Source organism: Caretta caretta, chromosome 6 (genome assembly GCF_965140235.1).
Source record: "Caretta caretta isolate rCarCar2 chromosome 6, rCarCar1.hap1, whole genome shotgun sequence".
Lineage (NCBI taxonomy): Eukaryota > Metazoa > Chordata > Testudines > Cheloniidae > Caretta > Caretta caretta.
In genome coordinates, this window is record NC_134211.1 from 119,602,760 (window position 1) to 119,629,928 (window position 27,169).

The following is a 27,169-nucleotide window of genomic DNA, read 5'->3' on the forward strand; positions in this document are numbered from 1 at the left end:
TTTTGCAAATCTTCCTCACATGAGGCTCATACTCTTTCTTCCCAGTGCCCCTGTGGAATTCTGTGAATAGTTTCCCAGATGCCAAGCATGCCATATGGTGCAGGATTTTAACATCTTGCCTGCAGGAACTTTGAGGCCCTAATGCCTTCATGTTTTGGATAGAATGAAATAAACAGCATACAACTGGCAGGCGTATTCCATATGCCCAACCTATAACTTTACAGCACTAGGAATGCCCATTTATGCCACAAACTTCCAAAGGACGGTCAAGTGTTCAAACAAAATGATAGGAGAACTACTTCCCCAGAAGAGTCCAATGTGCCTACTTACAGAACACTGCTAGGGCTGGGACTGGGACCCATGATTCTATTGCGCTTGGTTGTAGGACTCCAATAAATCAATCTGGAGAAACTCAAGTGCAGCTGAGATGGCCAGCACTTTGTAATTATTATTATATATTTGTATTACAGTAGCATCTAGAGGTCAGGGACCCAATGCAGTTGGCACGGTACAAAGAAGAAGTCCCTGCCCCAAAAAGCCTTCTGTTTCCTCTTGCACATGAAACAAATTTGACCAGATCAATGAGTGAAACTTCCTGGTTGAGTTTTATCTGGATAGCCTAAACTGTATCAGAGACCAATGGAGAATCCATGCTGAACTACACTTTTCTTAGGATGCCTAGGCTGGTAACTGTAGGTGTTTCTGGTCTGAATGAAAGGGGTCCCTGCTTCAAGAGGTCTGGTCTTTTCTGTAGATGCAATGTGGGTTGCTTAGCTATCTAGCAAGTGCAAAATGCCTTCTGGGCCAGTGGAGGATTAGAAGAAGGACTTCAACTCTCCCTTTTCCTCTTTTCTATATTCTTTATGCAAACTATCTTGAAAGAGAGCAGATTCTTCTCTTCCCACAACATTACTTCCATTTGACCTCGTTACTCCCTGATTTTAGAAGGGACATAAACACTCATGCCTCAATCATAAACCAACCTCTAACAGGGAAGACTTCCCCCATGAGACACAAAATTGCCTGCAATGTGGTTTCTTGCACCTTCTTCTGAAGTAGATGGTACTGACCACTGTCATACTGGATTTGATGGACCATTGATCTGATCCCACGTGGCCATGTTTGTGGGTTTTGGGTAAGGAGGTTGTTCAGACACACTACTCACAGAGCTGTCACGGTGAACTAAAAGGATGGGTGCGCTGAGATTTTGGAAATTTGTCTTCCAAGTACGCTCCTCAACCTGAATGGCTTACTTCTTTAGTGAGTATGCAAGGGTCTAGAGCGCAAATTGGGTTGGCTTTCAGCATGTTGTTTGTACTGACCTGCCCACAAGGGGATATTTGGATGTGATCAGAGAAGGACACCTAATTTTGCATTGTAGCAGGTGTGTGGTTCCACATCCCCAGAATGAATTTCTTCAAGTGCATATTGAGAAACAACTTAGGGAATGAAGCCAATGCATGCCACCAGCAATCCTGTTCATTGGAGAAAATTGCTACGGTTAACCTCTATCAGGAAATGACTAGTGCAATGAAGTTTTGGGTCTTTGGAAATCTTTTCCATGAGGGTAAAAGTGTGGCCAGAGCCAGACTTTTTTTTTTTTTTTTAAACCACAAGTGAGCAATTTTCTGCATTGGATTCAAAAGCTCTTCCTGGCTATGAAGAACAGCTCCTCACCTGTAAGTTCGGATGCACAAGATCTGTTTAGAAAGACTGATGGCTATTCGTGGGTGTAACATCCTTGTAGCCATCAAGTTAGAAGCCACTGCTCGTCACAAATCACATCAAGGGTTAGACTAGGATACAATGTGAAACATCTCACTCCAAACAAGAATTATACCCAGAGATGATGACTTTTTACCACCAAGCAGGCTTTTCTTACTAAGTATGTGAAACACCTTTGGTCTGAATAGCTATAGCTGAGGCTTTGAAGTCTCCATGCTACCAAATACCTAATCTGGGGGGGAGGGGGGAGGAGGAAGATAGATAAGTCGCTGCTGCACAAAAACAAATAAAAATTAAATTATAAAACAATCTGGTTTGGAGAAACTAAACTAACTTGTTACACTACTGGAGGCAGAAAATTTGGGAGCCTGAGCTGAAGGGCGAGACTTAGTCCTGAAGCTTCCACCAACAATGCTGGACTGCCTCCCAACTGAGTATTCGTGATGAACGAGGACAGAAGCTGTGCAATCGAAAAGGAGGGAGAGAAGAAGAAACAGGGAAGGCATGAAACGGGAGTTAAAAAGAAGTAGCAAAGCACCGATCATTCCTGTGCCAGGAAGGGAAAAAGCAAAGAAGAAAGTGGAGACAACAAGGAGGAAGGACAAGAATAAACACAGAAAACGAGGGGAAAGATGAGTGGGACAAAGGGCTAAGAAGAGACGAAAGAAGAGGGGAAGGTACAGCAGCAACAATTAGGCCTTTCTGAGCTGGGCTACCAACTACTAAGGGTAAGTCTTCACGACCCACCGAATTGACAGGCAGCAATCAATCCAGTGGGGATCCATTTATTGCGTCTAGTCTAGATGCAACAAATCGACCCCTGAGCACTCTCTGGTCGACTCCTGTACTCCAGCGCCATGAGAGGCGCAAGCAGAGTCTATGGGGGAGCGGCAGCAGTTGATTCACTGAGGTGGAGACACCACTATAAATCAATCTCAGTACGTCAACTTCAGCTGTGTTATTCACGTAGCTGAAGCTGCATAACTTAGATTGATTCCCCGCCCCCACACACACACAATGTAGACCAGGGCTAAGTAATAAACATTCTTCTATGCAGATTTTATCTCACCTTGTGCTCTTCTATTGCCTGGAACCCATCCTCAAGCACTTGTAACAGTTGCTTTTTCTTAACTGGCAAGTCTGGGTCAAATACATAAAAGAGACATTCCAGCATCTTCCTGTAGTTTCTTAACAAAAATAAGGAGCAGGAAAATATTTCAGTGCTTCTGTTGCAAAAATAATATGCAGCCTAAGTGGAGCATGTTCATTTTACAATGTTCACTAAGAATTAGCTGGATTGCAATTAAGGTGACTTCCACTTATTTTAAGAACTACAAATAACATTGATATTCAGTGTGCAATATCTGGTGAACATTAAAGATAAAATGCATGATAAAACAAGTGTTTTCGTCCTTTAACGCATAAGGGTGGTCTCCATTTCCGGTGCCCCCTCAAAAAAAATTTTTTATTTTTTTTTGCATTTCAAATGTCAAGTTCTTACTTCCTTCTCTTTGCTGGAGGTCCTTGGCAAGATTACTGTAAGTAGCTGGGAAGGAGAGTGGATAATGGAATTCATGTGAACAAAACATCTCAAAAAACCACCGTGTCCATAAGAGAAATAACCGTTCTTTCCTCTTTGAGTGATAGTCCATGTGGACTCCACTTCTGGTGACTGGCAATCAGGATCATGACTGTAGGACAGCTTTGCCAGAATGGGCATCCTGAGGCCTCAACTAAGGAATAGTGGTGGGTGAAATCAAGGACTGATCCCTAGATAGCTGCCCTGCAAATTTCTGAAACTGATATGCTTTTCATACCATAAATATAAAAGTGCCTGAGTCCTGGTGGAGTGGGCTCTAACCTGCCTGGGTGGATCTAATCTAGCTAACTCATAGCATGATCTAATACAATTAGACATCCATGTAGACAGTCTCTGGGTATGCATTGCCTGACCTTTTACCCTATCAGCAACTGCTACAAAGATTCTTGGGGAACTCCTGAAGGGTTTTGTTGTGTCAAGGCAATATGAAAGAGCATTAACCACATCAAGGGCATGCAACTTTGCTTCCCTTCGTTGGGGTGAGGCTTGGGAAAGAAAACTGGTTGGTGATTCATGTGATTCAGATGACCATCTGAAATAATCTTCAGTAAAAACTGTGGGTGAGACCTAAGGATCACTGTGTCTTTATGTAACAGCGTGTAAGATGTACCAGCTATGAGGGCCTGAATCTCTCTTAACCATCACACTGATGTCATAGCAACTAAAAAAAAAACACATTTTAAAAGATGGATGATATAGAGAGAAAGATTTTAGGGGCTGAAAAGGAGGTCCCATTAACCTCGCTAAGACTATATAAAGGTCACAGGAAAGAGGGAGCACTCAAACTGGAGGAAGCACATGAATAAAGGGCATGAGGAACTTATCAACTGCAGGGTGGGAAAATATGGTGTGACTCTGGACAGGAAGATGGTGACCTGATATAGATACTAAATGTATTCTTAAGAAGCTGATGTATGGTTCTGAATGCTTAGGGACAGCAGATAGTCCAGAACAGCAGGAATTGAGTCTTCTAAAGGAGACAGGTGGCAATCTCCCATTTTCCTACATAAGTCAGTCTAGAGGAATCCTTTCTGCTGTGCACCAGTGTATTCTGGACGTCAGCTGTTCAGCTCCTGTTGATGGTAGTTAACCAGCCAGCTTCCATGCTGTTAGAAGCAACAATGCTGGGTCCAGGGTAGGATCTGACCTTCATTCTGAGAGATCACATTGGGTAAGTCAGGTAATACCGTTGGGGGCTGAGCCGACAAGAGTCTGAGGAGATCTATGCCTCCTTTTTCTAAGTCCCAGGAGGGTGAGCTACACCGGTACTCAATCTGGGAACCATGTTCCTTCCTATCCCTTTCAGATGACTGGATGGAGGAGGACTTAGCGACTCTACCAGTCTCAGCAAACAGAAGTTTCTCTGAAAAGGGAGCCTGGGAACTTGGAGCTGAGCCACAGCTCATAAGCACACTGATGGGGGAAGCCTGCTGAGGCCCAGTAGGCCCTTTTTCTCTGACTCTGAGGATCCTGTTGAGCACTCCAGGAGAAAAATTTAAGATGGACCTCTCTCAGTTTCAGAATTCTCTTGGCGAAGGAGCCACAGAATGAGCATCTATCAGGCATTTTCTCCTCTCCAAAACAAAAAAGGCACTTAAAACACCCATCATTAAGTGGAATAGTCATATCACAGGAGGCAAGTTTTGAACTCCATGAACTTCATTTCAGTCCCAATGGCTAAACCTCGATACCAGGAAGCTCCCTAACACTAATAAAAGGTTTTTGCTCTTTCATATATATATATAGTCAGACATAAAAAAAGACAAAAACACATTATACAAGGTCACTATCTAACTCATTTACACACACACACAAAACATCAGTAAAGTCATACACTGTACAGAGAAGAGGGCACTGCAGGAGTTCCATCTTCCAGCCATGGGTTGCAAGAACAAACTGAAGTATGGGTGGGCACAAAGTCATCCAGGCTGCAGGCATTGCCCCAATGGATACTTGTTGGCTAAAATAATCCTAACTTGCATGCATGTGCGCCAGAAGTGGAATGCATATGGACAATCACTAGAGGAAGAATCACTGTTAAATTTTTAAAGCTTCAGCATCTGATCCTGCTATCACACCACACACAGAACCCGCAGTGAACTCATTTGTCAGTTATATTATCCACCCTGCAGGGAACTTCCGTATAAACCAATCTTTAGTTTCTATAATAGCCAAACCTTTCTAAAGTAAAGGCTGAAATCCACATATAAGAAATTTGGACACACCAGCACTGGAGAATACAAATCAACTGGGTGAATATGCAACCAGGTATCTGCATGTACACTACTGAGATGTGTGTTCAATACAGAGGCATACATGCATGTATTTTTTTCCTCTTTTTGCACTATATCTCTGCCTTTCCTTTTAAAAAAAAATCTGGCCATTCACATCTATATTTAAACTGAATTCACAGCCTTACGCTGGTTTATGTGTTGCTTTGTAAAATATATCTATCACTTAAAATCACTAAGTTCATATTGCTTCACATGTAACTGCTTCACTAAATTGTCCTTAAAAATAATCTACTCACTCTGTTTCACTTAAAACTTCTTTATCCAAAAACATTTGAAACTTCTCTTCAAATATCATCCTCAGGATACGGTTGTGCACTCGAATGATACGATTTATTTTCAGTCCTGTGATACTATATGCTTTGAAGTCCCAGGCACAAAATCGTGACAGAATTAAATCATAGCAGGAATTAAACCTGTGTCCAGGAATGAACCATGGAGAGCAATGAATTAACAACGTTTTCTTCATTTTTTTAAACTTTTTTTTTTTTTTTTTTTTTTGCAACCAGAACCTGGTTTTTCTTCAGTTTTCAAATGAAGAGGGAAAGAAAAATAAATGATATTTTGGGGTAGTTTCTTTTTCTTTTATACTTTTAGAAAATCTCTCTTTTCAACTAGAGATGGATGACCTTGTGTTACCTCATTTTGAACATTACAGATTACATTTGGCAGCAAATACTAATGTTAATGAGTTTGTGATCCACCACGTTTCTCTCCTGCCTCTAGGATTCCACGTTGCATCGCAGATTCCATAAAGTCCTCCACACATGCTTATGGCCACAGCTTTAGGCTTCTTGTCTGGAACACTGCCACATCCTGTTTGCCTCATGCAAGTGAGTAATTCTAGTGGAATCAATGGGATTACTTGCATAAAGTGAGCACGGTGAACGTGGACCTATATTACTACACCGAAACATTAAAAGAGGAACAACGATCCAGCAGTAAGGGCAGTAGCCTAGAACCCAGGAGATCTGGGACCACTTCCCTACTCTCCTACAGCCTTCCAAGGCAATCACTGAGGCTCAGTTCTCCACCAACAAAATGGAATAATTGCACTTCCATGCCTCACTGGGGCGTTGTGAAGATAAATACATTAAAGACTGTGAAGTGCTCAGATACTACAGTAATGGGGCCATATCAACAGCTTCGACAGACAGCTAAAATACAGTTCTTAAAATAAGTCTATTATGGAAATGTAGCGGTTTCCCAAAAGCTGAGAAAACCAAACTGAAAACCAAATACTCTTTTCAATAATCAGAGGACAATTTTCTAGAAAAAGACAAACAACAAATGCAGATCGACTTGCAATGAATAAAAACACTGCTCTTTCTCTAAAGGACAGCTCACCTTAAGTGATCACTCTGGTTACAGTATGTATGGTAACACCCATTGTTTCATGTTCTCTATGTATATAAATCTCCCCACTGTGTTTTCCACTGAATGCATCCGATGAAGTGAGCTGTAGCTCACGAAAGCTTATGCTCAAATAAATTTGTTAGTTTCTAAGGTGCCACAAGTACTCCTTTTCTTTTTGTGAATACAGACTAACACGGCTGCTACTCTGAAACCTGTGCTAAGACCCTGATTCAAACATTGGATTCATTTAGCATTTCTCCTTGTCAATATTAAAAATCCTTGGCTTGAAAAAGCAGCTTTAAAATAAAATTAATTAAATAAAATGACAATACTAACAAAGAACGCTGTTTATAAAGGAAAGTACAGAGAGAACCTCTGAGCACATCGCACCCGGCAGCACTTTAGCAGACAGGTCTGAACATAAGAGAAAGGCACAGCTGAGGTGGACAAGCTTGGAATACTCAAACAGAAAACTGTCCTTGAAATAATGCCAACCTAAATTTGAGTCTCCCCTCAACAAAGTGTCAAGGTTATTTATACTGAGATCATGTAAACAACCTTTAATGCTTCTTTACAACAAGTAGTAAAGCTATCCAGGAGCTCGCTGTCACTGCTGCCACAGTAGTTAAAATAGCTATTAGTCATTTCAGATTTCCATATTCCTCTTTTATCTACCATCTTATTTTATAAAGAATTTCCTGGATGTGAAAAAATATAAAAAAAGATAGCAAATAATTAGTCTACAGAGGAATCAAAGTCTTGATAATATATACTATACAAATAATGGAATATTTATCTTCTACTGTGACTAAGTATTACTATGGACCCAACACAGCTCCCATTGAAATGAATGGCAAAACTTCAATTGACTTCAATGAGGCCCCAAACCTCTGGTGTTGCATTTGGTCCAAAGAACTTACCTAAAAGTTAATGGAATCCTTAGACATTTTATGCCTTTACATCAGGCATCAATGGAGTGAATGTTAATTAAAATAACTATTGAACAAATTACAAAAACAGTCACATTTCAGTTTTAGATATACTAAGAAGACCCCAACCCCCACAATAAAAGATCTATTTTTTTCCAAAATACGTGTGTACTTTTTGATAGTCATGATTATAGCTACTGGAACATTTTATTAAATAAAGGACTAATTTATTTTTTTTTAAATTACTGAATTTCTTTTGAAGAATGTTTTATAGAACAAACGTCTTCTTTCATTTTGAGCGCTCTCTGCATTTTAAAGAAAAACACTGGTACCAGAGCGAGAGAGTATTTTTGTATTTTTATGAGAGGGTGGCGTGGCCCAGTGGACAGAACAGTATGGGGTCTATTCCCAGCTTTGCCACTGGTCTGCTGGATGACCTTGAACAATCACTGCCTCTCTCTGTGGCTTGGTTTCCCCATCGGTAAAATGGTGAATAATTATATTTACCTCCTTTGTAAAGTGCTTTGAGTTCTACTGATGGTTTATTATAGCTTATATACCACAATAAATAGATGATAAAATTGTATACTTCAGGACATAAGGCAATAAATAACTTGAGGGTTAGGAAGTAAATTCTTCCACAAGCCCGTTATTCTATAAGTCTATATTAGAGTTTCTTGCACCTTTCCCTAAAGGTGAGCAGGGTGACTATGCATATCCTGCATGCAGCACTGATGGGCTCTGTGTTAGTTTCATATAGGGCAGGGTAGAGAGATATGGAAATGGGCAGATCCAAAGGTCACAAACTTCTATATGAGTCCAGATAGTTCACTGCTCTTGCTCAATCCGTGAATAGCATTTATAGAAGGGCTGTGTGCCCACTCCACGCTCTGCCCATGGGTTAGATACTGATTCCATTTCTCTCTAAGCTCCTATGTAGTTCTCCCGTACAAAGCCGGGGTCATGAATTTAACCACCAGGACTAAGTTTATCCATATCATAAACACGTAGTACTCCCAGCGAATGTCAATGAGAGTCATGTCTACTTAGGCCAAGGTCAGATTTAGCCCTACACATGTTTCTGAAGAAAACAGTTCCTTCAGAGAATTTCAGGTCACAATGTATTAACTGGTGTTTTTTTGTTTTTTTGGGGGGGGGGCCGGGCAGGGGAGGTTTGTTAAAATTCACTAACTCTGAATGGTAAGAACAGAAAATTTATCAATTTCCCTTCTGCTAGCAGAATCTCCCACATCCTTGACGTCTCAGCTACTCTCCTCTCTCTGCAGCTCAAAGTTTAGAAGCCATGTGAATTGGCCAGGCCCCTCAGCTCCTGCTTGCTTCCAGAGGAGTTATTCCCAAGATGTTAAAAATGCGTAACTTCAGCACATACTGGGGTTCTTATTCCCTCTCGGTTGTTCACATATGTGACTGTGGTTGTGTTGTCTGACTAAATCAGCAAGCGGTTCCTCTCTAGGCTGGACAGAAACCTTCATAGCACCAGCTTGACTGCTCTTAGTTCTAGGAGGTTTATGCTATGGGTCTCTCCTCCAAGTTCCAGAAGCCTTGAGCTGTTTGGGACCCTAGATATGTTTCCCAGCTCTTTAGATTGAAGTCAGTTATGGGGATCAGGGGATCTGGAAGGCATAAGGAATGCCCTGAGCTGGTCACCACTTTAAGCAGTTGATCACCTGTGCCAGGATCCTCATTTGATCTTTCATGTACTCAGGGGTGTGGTCCCATACCATTAAGATGAAGCCCTTGAAGGCGCATGATGAGTGACTGTGTCCATGGGGCGATCCGTATGCACAATACTAGGAGGCCTACCAGTTGAAGGCTCACTGCGATCGTGGGCCTCTTGCAGTTCCAAAACAATGCAAGGAGGTCTTGAACCTTCTGGAACCTCTCGAGAGATGGATATATCCTTGCTATCAAGGTGTCTATGTCTGCTCCTTAGTAAGTTATTTGGGTGGATGGAATCAAGGTGTTTTTCTGGATGTTAATAATAAAACCATGCATCTGCAGGAGAGTCAAAGTCAGAAACATAGTTGTTTGTGCCATTACAGGGGATGGAGCTCTGATAAAAATGTCTTCCAGGAAGGGGTATAGATAGCTCTCCCATGTTCTGAGTCTGGCTATGATTATCACCAAATCTTTGTAAAGACCTGGGGATTGAGGGTAAGCATAGTAGGAGTGCCTGATATTGATAATGCTTTCTGCTGTAGGCAATTAGGAACCTGCAATGGCATGTTCTGATCAGGATATGTAGGTATACATCTGTGAGATCCACAGAAGACAGAAAATCCCTCTGGGACAGGGATGACACTATAGAAGTCAGGGTCTTCAGCCAGAACTTCATTTTCTTCATCCATTTGTTGAGCCTTCTGAGATCTAGAATGGCTCGGATTCCCCCTGCATGCTCCTAAAGCAGGGGTTCTCAAACTTCATTGCACCTTGACCCTCTTCTGACAATAAAAATTACTATATGACCCCAGTTGGGTGGACCAAAGACAAAGCCTAAGGTCTTCTCCCCCAGGCAGGGGGGCCTGTAACCTGATCCCCACCACTCAGGGCTGAAGCCCTTAGGCTTCGGCTTCAGCCCTGGGTGGTGGGGCTCAGGCTTCCGCTTCATCCCCAGCGAGTCTAATGCCAGTTCTGGCAACCCCATTAAAACAGGGTCCCGACCCACAGTTTGAGAACCGCTGTTCTAAATGATAGAGAAGATGGAGCAGAACCCTGAGAATCTTTCTTGTGAGGGAATGCTCTATATCACTCCCATACCCAGGAGGTGAGAAATCTTGTTCTAGCTTAGACTGTGCTTTACGGGGTCATTTGAAATGGGGGACTGGATGAAAAACGGATGGGGTGGAGCCCGTAACTCAAGGGAATATCCCTCACTCACTAGTCCATGAGCAAAGCAACACATTCCTCCAGGAATTGGGAAATCCTGCCCCCAAGCTTCCATTCTGGGGGGGGAGACCTAGGTGGTCTTTGTCATAGAGAGGCTTTAGGAGAAGCAGGATTCTCCTGGGGCTTTCTTTCCAAGCCATGGTTCCACAGCTTTCATCTGGGGAGCCTGCTGTCTCTTTGCTGGTATTTCTGTAAGGATGAGGTCCGAAAGGAATGCCTTTGTGCGAAGGCCAGTCTGTACTCTTTCTCAAAGGCATGGTGCGGCATCAGAAGGGACTGTTAGATTTTGAAGCATTGTCTACTAGCTTGTTCAGATGTGAAGGAGGGAGCTATGAAAGCTGCCGCCTTCCACAGGCAGCCACAGAGGCAGAGAAACTGGAAGCAAGCAGGAGCACAGTGGGTATAGCCAAACCATGTCATTTCAAAACTCTGATCTGCCTCTATGAGCTGCAGAGAGAAGAGATCAGCCCAATTATCAAGAATTGTGGGTGGCATTGGGCCGCAGAAACAGGGTTTAAAATGTAATGTCTAAAATAACTTTACCAAGAATCACTTGGTGAACCTTCTTCAAAGCGAGTGTTGCCCACTGTTTCCAATTCAGTCACCAAGAACTGCACTACTAAGCTATTGCTTTTCTTCTTTTTTTTAACTTCCATCTGGTAAATTTTCTCAATTCTGCAACAGAAACAACATGGTAAATTTTGGTGGGAAATAAATAAATAAATGCTAGGGACAGACACAAAATTCATCTTGCTTTTTTATAGCAAATTCAGAAAAAAATAGGGATTGAGATGGCTTTTTATGGACTTATTCTGTTCTACATATAAGAACTTGGAGCCACATTCTTTACTTTTCTTTCCACTTATTTTTCTTAAAAATTATAAGTGAATTGGATGTTTGTGAATGGCGCTGGCTTTACCGCACTGGAGGGTGAGGACCTGCAGTGATCAACAAGACAACTACAGCATAGGCATCTTCAGGTAAGCTTCCCTCACTCCACCCCCAACATTAACTTGAGGGATCATCTGTAGGAGTAAAAGAGAGGTTTAGTTTCTCTGAAGTACTGAAAATGATGCTAGTCTGAAGTGCCGCCGCAAAAGGAGCACTGGTAGCTCCAGGGGTGACTTAAGGCACAGGCTTGATATAGGTGGCTACTCAGGACATTTCAGGTTGCAATATATTCAACCCCTCCCCACTCCCAACTCCTTCAGTTGTTTCATTACTGAACTGACACAGTAGAAGTGTGCACGCTTCTTCCCCCTCCTCATTGACAGGCATCCAGGACTCTCCCTCTGGAAACCACCTCCTGCTCACCAGTTAAAAAATCTGGCATGATCTGGTTCTCTTTTAGGTCTGATGCACCACAGAATTTTTTGCCACTTTTCATTGTACCCTGGGATGGTGTAAGAGCCCAAGACACCAAAGCACATAAAGCAAGCGCTGGCTAAACTGAAGGATCAATGATAGATCTAAGGACCATTGTCTTGTAAAACACCATAGAATATAATAAAATGCTTTCTACTATTGTTAAGCTAGCAATCCAAATTCTCTTTCGGTAACAAACATTCCTTTCTAAATAGTTACGAGGTATCAGATTTCAAAAACCAGTTAACTCTCATTTTTTATTTTCCCACTTGAAATCTAATATGATTTTAGTACCAATTATCTGAAGAATCCCTAGAACTAAAAATTCAATGCTTTATTAGCATCCAATGGTAATGAGACTGGCATGAATTTTTACGAATACCTCCGGACTTGCCAGGGCATTTTGCTGGATCAATGTTTTCAAGACCTGTAAACTTTTCCATTCACTAGTCCTACATGGCTAAGAAATTTTGGTTCTAGACATTTTTGTTCAATCCTTGTCCTATCTTTGAGACTGCTAATAATTTTTTTAAATAAGGACACCTGTCTACTAGGAAGTAGATTGAATCCAGCAACTCTCTGTTCACATATGGTAGTTAACAGCCATTTTAATGACTTTTATTATTTACTTTATTTCTATTAGATGTTCTTGGGACTTGTGGCACATGAGGCAATGTGTCCAGTGACACATTTCTTGCTCCATTGTAGTCTGTTTCCATGACAGCGGCATCTCTCTCAATGGTTTTTTTATGTCACCTGTTGTCATCCTCTTTTTCATCTTCTGCCAAGTAGTGTCCAGTCAAGGGTTGGTCTAAAAACACCCTTTTTTGACATCCGTCTATGTCCAAACCACTTCAGCCTTCTTTCTTGAATCACAGTCTCTGCAGTCTGTTGGTCAGTTCTTTGTATATCAGCAGCATTGGTTACTTTATCGCACAAGTGAACACCAAGTATTTTCAGCAAGCCAAGAAGGCTGAATGCATTAAATTTCCTGCTGTGGGCTTCTAGCATTTGCCAAAATTCAGTATCACATGTAAAGTCAAGAGCTTGAATTTTTCTTTTACTCCACTTAAGTCTTGTATCTTCCTTTGATGTTGCTTTTTGCATCACCTAATCCATCACAACGCCGAAAAGATGATGAAACTCTGCTGCACGCCAGTAATATCAACCTAATCAGTCTCTCCATTTTCTGTCCTTATGCAGTAGTTTGAACTTTCACATGGCATCTTGACCAGTGACATTACCTTTCTAGGAAGCCCATATCGTTGCAAGATCTTCAATAGTGACTCCATGAATGCAGGTGAAAGTTTTGGTGAAATCTATGAAGTTCAAGACTAATTGTCTGTAGGCAAGCCCTTTCTCAATCAATCATCTCAGGATAAAGATGTGATCTACACTTTTTTTTTTTAATCTAAAGCCTGCTTGCTTATTATTTCAGTACTTCATCTATGCCCAGGTTAATTCTGTTCAACTTTTCTGTGTTCTAAAGTAGTTTTTTCCTCGCCAGTTATCACACACCCTTAAGTTGCCTTTCTTTGATATTTTATAAAATACATCTTTCTTCCAGTCCTCTGGACAGAACTCTTTCTCCCAAACTATATTAACAGTATTCCAAAAGTCATTAATTTTATCAGTTTGGACCTCAGCTGAAATAAATGTAACACAGGCTACAAATCCTATTATCAGTCCCTTCAATTACCAAGCCCCATTACAATGAATTGGAATGTATACATATTTCACATTGCAGCTTTTATACAATTCACTAAACATACTCATCTAGTTTTCTGTTCCAGAATGTTATTCTTTCCCTCAGTGCATCTAATTTCAGAAGGAACTTCCTCTCAAGACTTGACTCCTCACTGGCTTCATCCGTGTTCTCACCATCTTCAATTGATTTTTCAATTTCCAGCCTTTTACTCTTAATAGATTTGTTATTCTGTATTTTGCCTGATGTCTGCAGCTCTGTCAGTTCATGTTCCAGCTGTTAAAAAGAATGCATCAGGATTCAAAGGCAATAGGTGAAGTTTTGGTAGAAAATTACAGTATTTCTTTTTCCACAGAAGATAAATCTTCTAACTATACACTATAAAGTGACCATGAAAATATTTACCAGAAAACTAATTTAATAAAACAATAATTTTCTTGATTTTTTCCTGACAATAGAATCTTCTTGTTTATTTAGTTAAATAATTCTGCAATTTGTAACAAGTTACTTAAAAACTTGACAAACTTGGAACAAATAAAAACATGTACTGAACACGGCTTCAGTTATGATATATCCTGCAAAGTGGAAACTCCCACTCTTTTAGAACTAAATACATTTCTATGGCTTGTAGTAGCTTATATTATGATCAAGAATATGAAATAATGATTTCCTGATAGCCTACTGTGTTTAAATTTGAATTTCCTTTTTCTTCCTGGATATCTTCAGCTGTCATGGACCTTTATCCCCTTATATTGTCATGGCTATGAGGTTTTTATATGAATTTGATACTCATGAATATGAGAGACTATCAGCACAACCTAAAGTTACGCATGGTGAGGGCAGGCACTGTATGTTTCCCCACTTAGGGCTTGAAACTGCAGTGCATAGAGGAAGGTGCAGAAGGGATATGCTCAGCAGGGATACAGACAACAACTGCATGTTATACTAAAAGATAAACCATGCTCTGAACTTTGAGCTAGCATCTGCATCCACAAGCTCTTTGTCATGGGTGCTCAGCACCGACAAGTGCGTGGGTTAAAGAAATGAGGACAGGTTTACTCTGGAGCAAAGGGGCCAACCTCAGCTCTACAGCATAATAATGAGGTGCTCAGTAGCCATCACCTTAGAGGAAAAAAGCCAGTACTTCAGCAGAAGTGAAGCCAGGGTTACACTGCTCCCTTACCGACCAAGATGACAAATAGCTCAGCTCTGACCTGAACAGACTCACTGACTTTTCTAATGCACCCACGGTGAAATCTTGGCCTTGTTCATTTCAAGGAGGCCAGGCTCTCATCCCCCTCACTACCCGCATCCAGGATTGAACCCTTCGCACTACAGTGCTGACATACAACTCCCTTGCTATTGCAATTTAGGATTTCTTTTGAGCAGCACCGTAACTGAGATTTAGGTAAATTCATCTTAAGTAGAATTGCCAGGTGTCTGGTTTTCTAACAGAACGCCTGGTCGAAAAGGGACCCTGGCGGCTCCGATCAGCACCGGTCGGTGACACAGCAGGGCTAAGGCAGCCTCCCTGCTGCCGTGCCTCTGTGCAGCTCCCGGAAGTAGCGGCATGTCCCCACTCCATCTCCTAGGCGTAGGGGCAGCCAAGGGGCTCCACGCGCTGCTCCCACCCCAAGTGCTGGCTCCTCAGTTCCCATTGGCCAGGAACCACAGCCAATGGGAGCTGCGGGGGCAGCAGCTGTGGATGGGGCAGCATGCAGAGCTGCCTGGCCATACCTCTGTGTAGGAGCCGGAAGGGGTACATGCTGCTGCTTCTGGGAGCTGCCTGAGGTAAGCACTGCCTGGTACCTGCACCCCTCACCCTCTCCCATGCCCAACCCCCTTCCGCCACGCTGTTCCCCCCCACATCCCCAAATTCCCTCCCAAAGACCACACCCCCTCCCGCACCCCAACCCCCTGCCCCAATCCCCCTCCCGCCCTCTGAACCCCTTGGCCCCAGCCCGGAGCACCCTCCTGCACCCAAAACCCCTCAGCCCCAGCCCCACCCCAGAGCCCACACCCCCAGCCAGAGCCTCACTCCCCCACCACAACCCTCTGTCCCAGCCCAGAGCCTCCTCCCACACTCCAAACCCCTCAGTCCCAGCCCAGAGCCCCCTCCTGTACCCAAAATCCCTCATCTCCGGCCCCATACTGGAGCCTCACCCCCCCCAGCTGGAGCCTCACCCCCCCACTTCCCAACCCCCTGCCTCAGCATGGACCCCCCTCCTGCACCCCAAAACCCTCATTTCTGGCTCCACACTGGAACCTACACACCCAGCCCAGAGTCCATACCCCCTCCCACACCCCAACCCCGTGCATCAGCCAGTAGCCCCCTCCGATACTTTGAACACCCTGGCTCCACCCCGCAGCCCAGAACTCCTCCTGCAGCCCAAATCCCTCACCCCCTTCCACTTCCCTCCCCACTGCCTCAGCCCAAAGCCCCTTCCTGCACCCTGAACTCCTCATTGCTGGCTCCACCCCAGAGTCCGCACCCCCAGCCGAACCCTCACCCTTTCCCAAATCCCAACTCCCTGAGCCAGCCCAGTGAAAATGAGCGAGTGAGTGAGAGTGGGGGAGAGCGAGCGACAGAAGAAGGGGGGGACGGAGTGAGTGGGGGCAGGGCCTCGGAGAAGGGCGGGGCCACAGAGGGGGGCGGGGAAAGGGTGTTCAATTTTGTGGGAGTAGAAAGTTGGCAACCCTAAGTGAAATTCACACCTGTATTGCAGGATGGCAAATGTGTCACTTAAGTAAAACTGAGGCCTCAACAGGGTTTGAGTAAGAGGTAATTACTTCACAGGCTTTGTGCTGGCCCTCTGTAGTGCAGAAAATGGTAGAAAAATAAAGGGTCCATAAATCCTCTAGAAATGAAAATATTTTACCCTTCATTTCTAGTATTAATTTACCAAGCGTTTCAGGCTTAAATTGTACAGTGATTTCATCTTGAGTTGGGAGTAGGGAAGTGGCCAGACTCTAGAACTGAAATATCCCCCCTCTCTTTCTGGAAGGGGGAAAAACACTAACAGCGACATGGCCATAGGGCCAAGCCAGGAAGAGGACCCTGCAGTACTTGGATTGAGGTGGGTCTGCAGGGGGTGATGACGATAGGCGAGGCATCAACTTGCGGCACAAGTAATTTATTTTAAACAGAGCTTAGGCATTTGAATAAACGCTGGGTTGTTGTTTTTCGTTTGTTTTTTTCTTTTTAAGGTAAGTTTTCCATTGACTTCAATCAGTTGATCAGCCCCTAAGAACTTTGGGCTATATTCTGCACTCAGTTACATTGTCCAACCCAAATGGGTATATCTGAAGGCATGATTTAGCCAAATAAGCCTATAAAAGAATTTCTTCATCCAAACTCATATCTCCTCCCATGATAGACATTAAAATTTCTGTCAAAGGATACATTGTTTTCTTGATATTTTCGACTATTTAAACTTACATGTTTTATGTTGCAGTTGAACAATTTTATTCGATCTTCTGGCAATTTCTGCAATTTGCATTTTCTTTCTTTCAGCTTTTCAAGCTCCTCATTGAGCTGCCTATGAACACTCTTTACGCGCATGTTATAGTACATTATCTTTTTCATCACTGTAGCCTTCAAGTGTCAGGAAAACAGGAAAAGTTATTCATCAGAATAATGTCAGCAACATATAATTGTTCCTACAGGCTGTTTTCTAATAATTCAGCAACCCTGTGACACTAAATTTTATATTTAAGTTTGGCTCTTAAATTTTAAACTATCACTTCTGGAATTGTATACTAGATTTTTATGGTGTTGTAAGGGCTTCATTCATTTCATTTGGGGGGGTTTGTTTTCAATCTCTTTGTGATGTTCCCAGTCCACTTAGATAAGAACATAAGAATGGCCCTACTGGGTCAGACCAAGGGTCCATCTAGCCCAGTATCCTGTCTTCTGACAGTGGCCAGTGCCAGGTGCCCCAGAGGGAATGAACAGAACAGGTAATCATCAAGTGATCCATGTAGTATTGTTTCAAATAGCACTACGTTAATGCACATTAGGGAATCTTTAGCGTGCACCAACAGGGTCTACATGGATCAATTAATGCACAACATGTTTGTGCATTTTAGAAATGTACACCCTGTAGTCCACGTCTGCTCCATGTAGACAAGCCCTTAGATACAATTAACCATTTCTAGTGTTTTTCCAATGTTTATTGGATAAACACTGATTTCATTTTTGTAATATCAGGGACATTTTATCAGTGTTTATTGGTTACAACTGAAAAATCAGAAGCCCTAGGTATTGTATACTGCTAGGCTTAGCAGAGTTCAATTTTTACTTTCTTATGATTTCAACAGTAGTCATTTTTTGTATTTTTATCAATTTAAAGTTTCTCAGTTGCAGACAATAGTGGGGTCAGACAATAGTTATTTAATGATATATGCCGAGATTCAAAAAGTTAAAGCTTTATAACCGTTAAAACACAAGTGGTCAACATCATGTCAAAATATACAAAGTAAATATCCTTAAAATCAAACTCTAAGACAAAATTAGAAAAATGCTGCTTGAGGAACTATCTGTAATTTTTCGTTATCAATGGAAATATTTTTCACCTGTTTGTGTGTGTATGGTATAATTGACATTTACCAATAAAAACCTAATCCTTCCAAGCCTATATATTGCACATTGGATGATTTGTCTTCGTTAAAATATTATCGTTGTTTAAGAATGTTTAAAAAAATAAAATATAAAATATGAATACATGGAAACTGTATATGAGAATACTAGTAAGCTTTTTTATTTTTAAAACAAAGTTATGCTTGATTTTCAGCTAACTTGCTTGTAGTTATTGCTATTCTATGAACCGTAATCTGTTTACAGAATATCTATCTAAAGGCAGTCTTTGCATTCTGTAATAGAACCTTTTAAATAATGAAAAATATATTTTAAAAGGACTTGCAATCAGTTTTCAAAGGGAGGGAATGGCTTCTTTCAATACAACAACACTGCCTCTCACCAACAAAGAAAGGTGGCCAATAAGGCAAACCCCAAGCATTCAAAAATCATGAGCTGGGCCTCCCAAAATCACGAGATTTTAAAAGTAATAATAAAGATTGGGCTAGTTTTATTTGCTTTCAGGTTTTGAGCCTTTAGGTTTCACGTTTCCAAGTTTTTCTCTGCATGTGGAGTAGAAACTTACTTTTTTTAATTAACGCTGAGATTCTTTCATAATCATTCAATCACCAGACATTGTGAGACTCATGATAAAATTCACAAAAGTTGGCAACACTGCATGGTATTAGTTTTAACATAAGCACTTCAATTTTGTTGGCTGAAAGACCGATCTTGGGCAGTGGAAGTGTGTTACCAAAAAATGATAAATAAAGAGGAAAAGAGGTCATAAATATTGCTGGCATAGCTATGTGGTGAAAATCTTATCCTTACCTCTGCCAGGACCTTGATTTGCTTTTGAGACACATTATATGTATCCAGCCTTTGAAGCTGAGGCATATGATACAGCACATGTGTAGCATAATTACAGAGAAGACAAACAGGATTGGGGTCATACTGAGGATCATTCAGACTCAAATCTTTTAAATGCGGTAGGCTTGCTAAATTAGAGAGTTCCTGGAAAAACAATGAAAATAGTAAATCAACAACATGTTGGTGGTCCTTATTTCAAAAAGTCTGCATTTCAGCATGAAGGCAGGACATTACTTTTAATTATTAAGAGGATATATGCAACAGCAGAGGGGGCAAAATCAAGCAGATCTGGGGTAGTATTAAAGGCAGGAGTATCGTCGTCCTCTTCCCCCAGCCCCGGAGAAGCAACCCTGCAGGGAGTCTATTGGAAGCCAGCTCCATACAGTGGAGAGAGACAAATAGAAACTGTGGAGTGGTCACTCTCTCTGGCAGCATATCTCCCAAACCTGTGAATTTTAGCAGGGAATAGCTAACCTGTAACAATAATTTACCTGTTTTCCCCTTGGTGTTGTGAAGTCACCTACCTAGGATCTTCAGTGGGGGGGAGGAGAGGGGGGCGCACACTTGTGACCCCTGGTGGACAAACTCCAAGCCCTAGCAGGCTGCCCCATCCCCTCCACAAAGAAGCAAGTTCACTATTTCTTGGGATTAGCGAGGTACTGTCAGCGATTCATTCCAAACTTCACTACCATTGCTGCCCCTTTGACAAACTTGCTCAAAGACCTGAACCCAAAAGGGTCCGTTGGACCAAAAACTATGACAAAATATTTAGAACACTACAAGACCAGCTGATCCAGGAACCAGTGCTATTCCACTCAGATTTCTCAAAGCCCATTCTCCTGCAAACAGACATGTCTGAGGTCATACTTGGAACTGCTATCTCAAGATGGAGAGGAAGCTTAAAAGCGAGCAACTCAGCTCAGAACAGAGAGGAAGTCAGACCTACCCTAAGGGCTCCTGAACAACAGTGCCAAAAAAGCCTCCCTGAGAGAAAGAAGACTGCCTGCTCAGCCTGGTTGGAGCTGAAGGTTTAGTTGTCTTTTCTTTTGCTATCTTATATTGGACTTGGAGACATTGGGGGAGACGGATGGTAGGAAGTGACCCAGGGAGGCAGCTTTGGCTGCACGCCAGAGTACCTGACACTGTTGTCTCTCATAGGGCCCTTATTGGAGCCTGGTGGAGTGGGAGGGCCTGGGCTCCCCTACCAACTGCTCTTTGTTGCAGGGGGCATAAGCCTAATTTCCACTGCACCCCACCCTGCACCCACCGTGAGGATAGCATAAAGACACTGAAAACCCTGAGGTGAGAATAAGCTACATACAAGGGTTTAGAACTGGTCTGAAAGCTCTTCCTACCGGGAGCTGAGAGACTGCAAACTGGGTGCACTACCCACTAGACTACCTGGCCCTCTGAGAACTATTACATGTCCCTGTCCCAATCCTGTCTCTTTCCCATCCCTAGCTCCTTGTTCCAGTCCCGTTCTCCTCACCTATTAGAAGCCTGGGTGGAGAATAAGACTCATTCCAGTTTCCTCCCACTCCAGGCTCTTTCCTAGTCACAATCCCCTTCCCTTCTGAGTCTGACCCCCACTCTCAGTTTCCTTACCCCCAGCCAGTTCCTCAGAGCTTCAGTGGGTGCAATGACTCATCCCTCAAGCATTCTGCAGCAGCCTATCCCTGGGCAGGGCCCAGGTCAGATGAACCCCCTCAGGCACAGGAATTTCACTCTCACCGTCAGAGCTGCAAGTTAGTTTGTGCATCTAGGAACACTCATCTAGGAACCCTCCTGCTGCCTTGCAGTGTTACAGACGCCCTAGGTTTCCAGCCTGCCCTCAATCCTGTCCCAGTCCAAGCCGTGTTCCAGCCTGCTTCAGCCTTATTTGGGCCCTGTTTCAACCTTGCTCCAGCCCTGCACCCACCTCCTGACCCTCAGATTGATTCCAACCCAGCATCAGTCTTTGGCCTGCTTCTGGGCTCTAAGATCCTGATTTGGCTTGTCTATGGATTCTGACCCAGGGCTTGTCCCCAGGCCCCAGTTTCAGCACTGCCCTTGGCCTGCTCTCAGCTCTACATCTGGCTTCAACCCTTGGTACCTGTCCTCGACCACCACTCCAACCACCAGGACTGATCAACTAGAATCCAGAGCCTGATTGCTACTGAGACTGAGGTGACAATTAAAAGAACATAAAAATGAAATGTGAAGCCTCAACATACCTTGAAGGAACATATTCTGTTACCAGAGAGGTTTAATCTTTCCAGTTGTTCATTGGGGTCAAAGCAAATTCCTAAAATAAAACACAAGGACAAATAGAATTAAAGAGAATATGGTTGTACCTACTGTACTCGGTGAAGTACAAATTTTCATCAGACATACAAGTTTTAACCACAAAATATAATTGCGCAAGATAATTCATTATCACGAGTGAACAGATCTTACGCAGAGCAACCTTTTCTTTTTCCATGCAAAACCTAACATAAAAAAGAATCTGAGAAAAATTAGCAGATTTACTAGTTGCTGTTTAAAAAAAAATATAGTGCCTGATTCTACTCTCACTTAAGTCAATAAAGAGCTGATTTTCATGTACACTAAAGCCCATCTAACCAACTCAGGCTGTGTAAAGGAGCCTTAAAGTGGGTGCACATTCCATTGATATCCATTTTACGGCTCTTTTACACAGCCAAAACAAGGTTAAAGGGCTTTAATGTAAATGAGAATTAGGCCAGGAGAGTTTTGCCGCTGCTTTCCGTAGGAGCAGCAATGGGCATACAGGGCTTGATTCTGCACCATTCAAGTTGATAGGTGTTTTCTGTGGACTTGAATGGGAGCAGAATCAAGTCCATATACATTAGACCTCACAGCAATAAGAATTACTAAGCAGAAATGCCAGGCGTCAAGTAAATATCACCTACCAATTTTACGTATTAAGTTTCCAGCCAGATTGAGCTCCTTTAAATTCTGCAGAGTGTGTAATCCCTGTAAATATTTGAAAAGATAAAGCTTCAGTCTAATACAATATTGAAAATGATGAAGTTCCTATAGACTAAAAATCGGAAGGCAGATCATTCTGATTTAAGAGTAATTTGGTAAGGATCTAGTCACATTTTTATTCAACAATATTAGCTTTCATTGTAAGCTTCATTTTGTTCTGGCATGTAAATAGACAATGAATGCTGCTCAAAAAGAATTACTTTGGAAAGCCTTGTAATTTACACTAAAATTAAAAATAAACTCAGTCTGGCAGCTTGTTAGCTTCACAACTGTTCATCAAAAACCTAACAGAACAATATCCCATGTCCTGGGTATTCACTAACTTTTGGCTTCAGCCCATATCTCAGCCTTGGGACATCACAGTGGGATGCAGTAGTGATGTCAATCATTTCTCTGTGTGATGGAGATCATAATGTCCTGGGATGAGATGCCAGCATTATTATATATTAGATGTGTCACAATAAATAATGTTGTTAATGTACTCTGTCTCCTTTCATTTTGTTCTTCCTAAGCCCTAACTCTTCAGTCACTACTTTCTCTCTCTCTCATTTTCCACAGCACTAATCTCCCCTTATCATCTTATCCCCTATTTTATCACTCCCTACGCCTATCCTCTGCCACTGTAATCTCTCCAGTATTCTATTTTCTATCCATTCCCATCAGTCTTTCCTCTTTCTCCATTAAATGTCCATGAATGGATTGGGTTTAAATGGAGTCTAGTGGGTTGTCTCAGACTCCAGATCAGCCCCACTCTTCCTCTCACTAGGATTCACACCTGATTTCCTTCCACTTCTCACTCAATCTCCTATGCCCAGGGTACTTCAAAATGCATCAGACAGCACCACTGAGTTGTGTGGTGTGCTGCCACTTTACTCCTCTACCTCAGAATTTCTGTTCCCTGTGAAGCCCTCTGAATGTAGTATCCAAATTCCAAGACTCCTGGTTTAATCTGCCCTTGTCAATTTCTTCTCTCTCTCTAAATCTTCATCTTAGGCTAGAATCTCTCTTCTGCTGTTTCTCATACTCATTTGAAGATGGGGATTGAGATTCCTCTCGTCTCCCCCGAGGTGGAGAGAGGCAGGTGTGTCCTCTTCTGGCAGAAGGTTGTGTTTATGCCTTTTTCCTCCCTTTACACAGCTCCCTCTACAACACTCTGACTGCAAGAGCTCCCACTTACTCTGTGATGAGCACTCCATCCCAAAGATTAGCAGTAGACTGGCATCCATTTATTTTGTAAAGCTTGTGCATATGAGCTGCTTTGACACAACACCATGAGGAAAGGAAATGGTAACTGCAAAATATTCTTCTGATATTACTAAGTGATAGCAAGGCCACACGGCACATGGACGTGCTAAAGGCTGCAAGTGCCCTTGGGCTGTAAAGTGAGTGGCAAGGCCAAATGTTCTTATAAGTGAAAAAAGGCAGAAGCTATTAAAAAGTATCAGTTTATTACACTGAAAGTGGCTGCCCTTTGCTAACTAGAACTCTAAGGGGTCTAATCCAGCAAAACAGATTAGTGACTCTTCAAGCTGTGCAAAATCTAATTTCAGGGAACTACAGAGAAGATCGGACAGCAAACGCCTCTGCAAAAGAGTTCTCCTCCTCCTATGCTCTCTAATTCTGAGTCTTGAGATCTATTATTTTCTGCCACCCAGAGCTATTTAGCCCATGCAGTGGTAGTACCAAGCACTAGTGCAGCCAGGTCAGGAGAAACAGGCAGATTCCCAACTTTGGGTTTTGTTTTGTTTGTTTTTTTAACTGGAAGAAGTTCTGTGAGGGCTGAGGAAGCAGAAGGCTTCCTGTATCAATCACCCACAACACTGAAGACTCCAGAGCAGTCTTCCTCCTCCTCTTCTCCATAGGATCACCATTTTCTGTGGGATGTTTGAAATAGCCATTTGGCTGAATGGGCCTCTTTAACTCTCTGGCTGACGGCTTGTTCCCCTATTTTTCCTCCATGAGACAGATTTAGGTGATTGGGTGTTTTTGTTTTTACCTTTTTTACTGAAAACCCATTAAAATGGAAATAAATTGCAAAAAAAAAAAAAAAAAAAAAAAAAAGCAAAAAAGCACTGACATAATTCTGAGGTCCTGACAAAAACAAGAAAACTCAGATTTAAAGCTCAAGTCCCTTCCTGAAATCACATTGGTGTGCACAGGAAATGCAGAGGTCTCAGAAAAGTGGGTGATTTTGTTATGTATATGCAGCATACCATAGCATATGCCATTAGTTCTTGATGTTTCAGCCCTAATTCTTTATGACTGTGGTTAAACCTTTTTGTGGTTTAATGGTCTTAAAAGATAGCTTAGTTTATAAGTTGTATTCAGATACTATTGGATCCATGAGGCATAAATAGAATGGATTAGCTAGGAGAAAATCAAAGGAGAAAAAAAAAAAACATTTTCACCTGTATCTCCTTAATTTGGTTGTTATTCAACCAAATTATCTCCAGCTTCATTAGGGTCTCCAGATTTTCAATTGTAGAAATTTCATTGTAGTACAGGTAAAGCTTTTCCAAATTAGTGCAGTGTTGTAGACCATCAATTTTCTGCATTAGAAGAAGTTGTATTACTTCTCAATGAACGACAAGGAAGAAAGAAATCCTGCTCATCAACATACAGTATATCTATACAGAAAACTAGAGAGCAACGTGGCAAGTCAGTCTTAGAGGGCTTAATTCAATGCTCATCACATCAATGAAAAGACTCCCACTGACTTCAGTGGGCTTTGGATATGGCCCACAAAGAAAAAGCGGTAGCTGATGGAGCACTTCTTGATGAATGTTGAAGTGATTCTCTTAAAACGATATAATTTTCAAGAAAACATTTTTCTTATCAGTTTCCTACAATTGATTTGTACTCTGTAGTGTCAGTATTTTAAAAAGTTGTTTTAGAAACACAACAATGGGGTTCCACCATGCAAGAATATAAAAATTATCAAAAGAGGTAACTTGATCATCTAAAATAGAATCTTTTCTGATCTAACAACTGGTGTGATTACAGATAATAGAGGGCCAGATCCTGAACCCCCTTGCTCACAGTGAGTAGTACCTTACTCCTCGAGTAGGCAGATTGACATCAGTGGGATTACCACTGCAGGAATGTGCTATTCAGTGTGAGTAAGGGAATCAGAATCTGATCAGTTACCTGAAAAGAAAAATCATAGAGTTAACTTACCGTTAAGCAACATTCAGCAATCCATAGGTTTTTGAGTAATGGACAATACTCCAGATCTGAAATCTTCTGAATGCTTTGTCCAACGAGAGTGAGAGTTGTCAAATTTGGGAAAAATGGCATGCCTGCTATCATGGGATAACCTGAAAAAAACATCTCCAGTGTAGACGTTTCTGGTCCCTCTTGATCAATTTTCTCATAAGACAATCCATTAGAAGTGCACTGCAAATAAAACACGACTATTATTGCTCTTTTTATTTCTCTGGTATGAAAAATGCATTTTGGAGGAGAATGCCCAACCCCCACTGAAAGTCAATTGGAGGTGACTGCTTAATTGTCATTCGTGCCCTTGAAAAGTCCCACCTCTCCTGCCCTCATCTTCAAATATGTATGCAACTCCGTAATGTTTTTGGCCACATCTGGTATATGATGTTTAGTTTTTCGTTCACAATGACAAAGTTCAGCTCCAGCCTCAAAATGCACCTTCTGTTTCATTAACAAAATATCCAATTGTATCCTAATGTAATTATAAAAAGCACCAAAATACATTTCCATTTATCATATATTTATATGATAAAAGGAATATATGATGTAGTGGATCAGTAATCTATTTTTTCAGTTCTGGAGTACTTGGTTCAAATGAACTATAGGGTACGTCTACACTGCATCCTTCTTTCAGCTGCGTGTAAAGTATATACTTGGGTAGCCCCCCTACCACGGATATAAACAGCAGCGTAGATAGGGAGGCACTCGTTAGGCAAGTGTAAGGATAAGGCCTTTTCCTGTAGCCATATTGTAAGGCCTTTGTCTGCAGCCATATTAAGAGAGCAGCAGCCAAGAAGCAGAAAATCACATCCTCATATTCCATTTAAATAACATTAAAACAATGTAATATCAGGCTGTTAAGAAGGAAATCCTGTCCTAATAGTACCCACCATCAACAAATAAAAAAACAGATTTTAAGGTGATTAAAGAAAACTTAGTTTGATAGCATTCTGTCTAGCAAGCAATCACTTATCAATAGTTGTGGCTGTAAAATCCCCATTTCTTGTTTTGTCTTTATGGTCCCCACTTCTCTATTGTTTATGTGTGTGGTCTTTGTCTGGTTCTTTGATTGTTTCTGTCTGTTACATAATTAATTTTGCTGGGTGTAAATCAATTAAGGTGGTGGCATATAATTGGTTAGAGAATTGTTTAGTAATATTTCAGTAAAATGATTGGTTAAGGTATAGCTAAGCATGACTCAAGCTTCACTATATAAACTGGGGTCCAAAAGGAAGTTCTTGGGAACCAATTTCAGGACACAGCCACAAAATCAGAGTTGACAGACCTCAACACCCTGCCAACCACACCGTGCAGAAGATGGAGTCCCCCAGATGACTTGATCCTGATTGGCCATCAAGAAAAGTTCATCTGCTTTATTGGGAGTGGTGAGCATTGTATGTTTAGTGTGTGCATTTTGTTTTGGTAATTGTTAAGAAAGAGAGATTACGCAGGCTATTACTGTGTAAGGCTCGTTCACTAGTAAAAGACCCTGCAAAGCCACAGAGTGTAAGATTACGAGCCCACAGAAGGGTAAGAGTGGGTGCCTAAATTAACAGGGTTACGCCTGAGCCCTGGGAACAGGGTAAAGGTGGGTGCTCCTGGAGTGTGTGAGTAACGGAGAATTTTGAGCAGGTAACA

At 41.9% G+C, this 27,169-nt stretch overlaps 1 protein-coding gene across 6 annotated transcripts in view; it reads right to left on the reverse strand.

The window, feature by feature from the left end:
- The window catches only part of LRRC9 (leucine rich repeat containing 9), an 83,645-nt gene that overhangs the window by 50,860 nt on the left and 5,616 nt on the right, over positions 1 to 27,169 (reverse strand). For 5 of the 6 annotated variants that reach the window (XM_048853852.2, XM_048853851.2, XM_048853853.2 and 2 more), the window contains exons 4-13: positions 25,490 to 25,708; positions 24,721 to 24,861; positions 22,234 to 22,297; positions 21,538 to 21,608; positions 19,286 to 19,468; positions 17,318 to 17,473; positions 13,946 to 14,154; positions 11,352 to 11,483; positions 5,856 to 6,032; positions 2,795 to 2,912 (exon numbers count right to left, since the gene is read on the reverse strand). In XM_048853852.2, coding sequence (XP_048709809.1) covers positions 2,795 to 2,912; positions 5,856 to 6,032; positions 11,352 to 11,483; positions 13,946 to 14,154; positions 17,318 to 17,473; positions 19,286 to 19,468; positions 21,538 to 21,608; positions 22,234 to 22,297; positions 24,721 to 24,861; positions 25,490 to 25,708 — 1,470 coding nt within the window. The remainder of the gene's footprint in view (positions 1 to 2,794; positions 2,913 to 5,855; positions 6,033 to 11,351; positions 11,484 to 13,945; positions 14,155 to 17,317; positions 17,474 to 19,285; positions 19,469 to 21,537; positions 21,609 to 22,233; positions 22,298 to 24,720; positions 24,862 to 25,489; positions 25,709 to 27,169) is intronic. The other variant, XM_075129955.1, reaches the window with a different exon arrangement.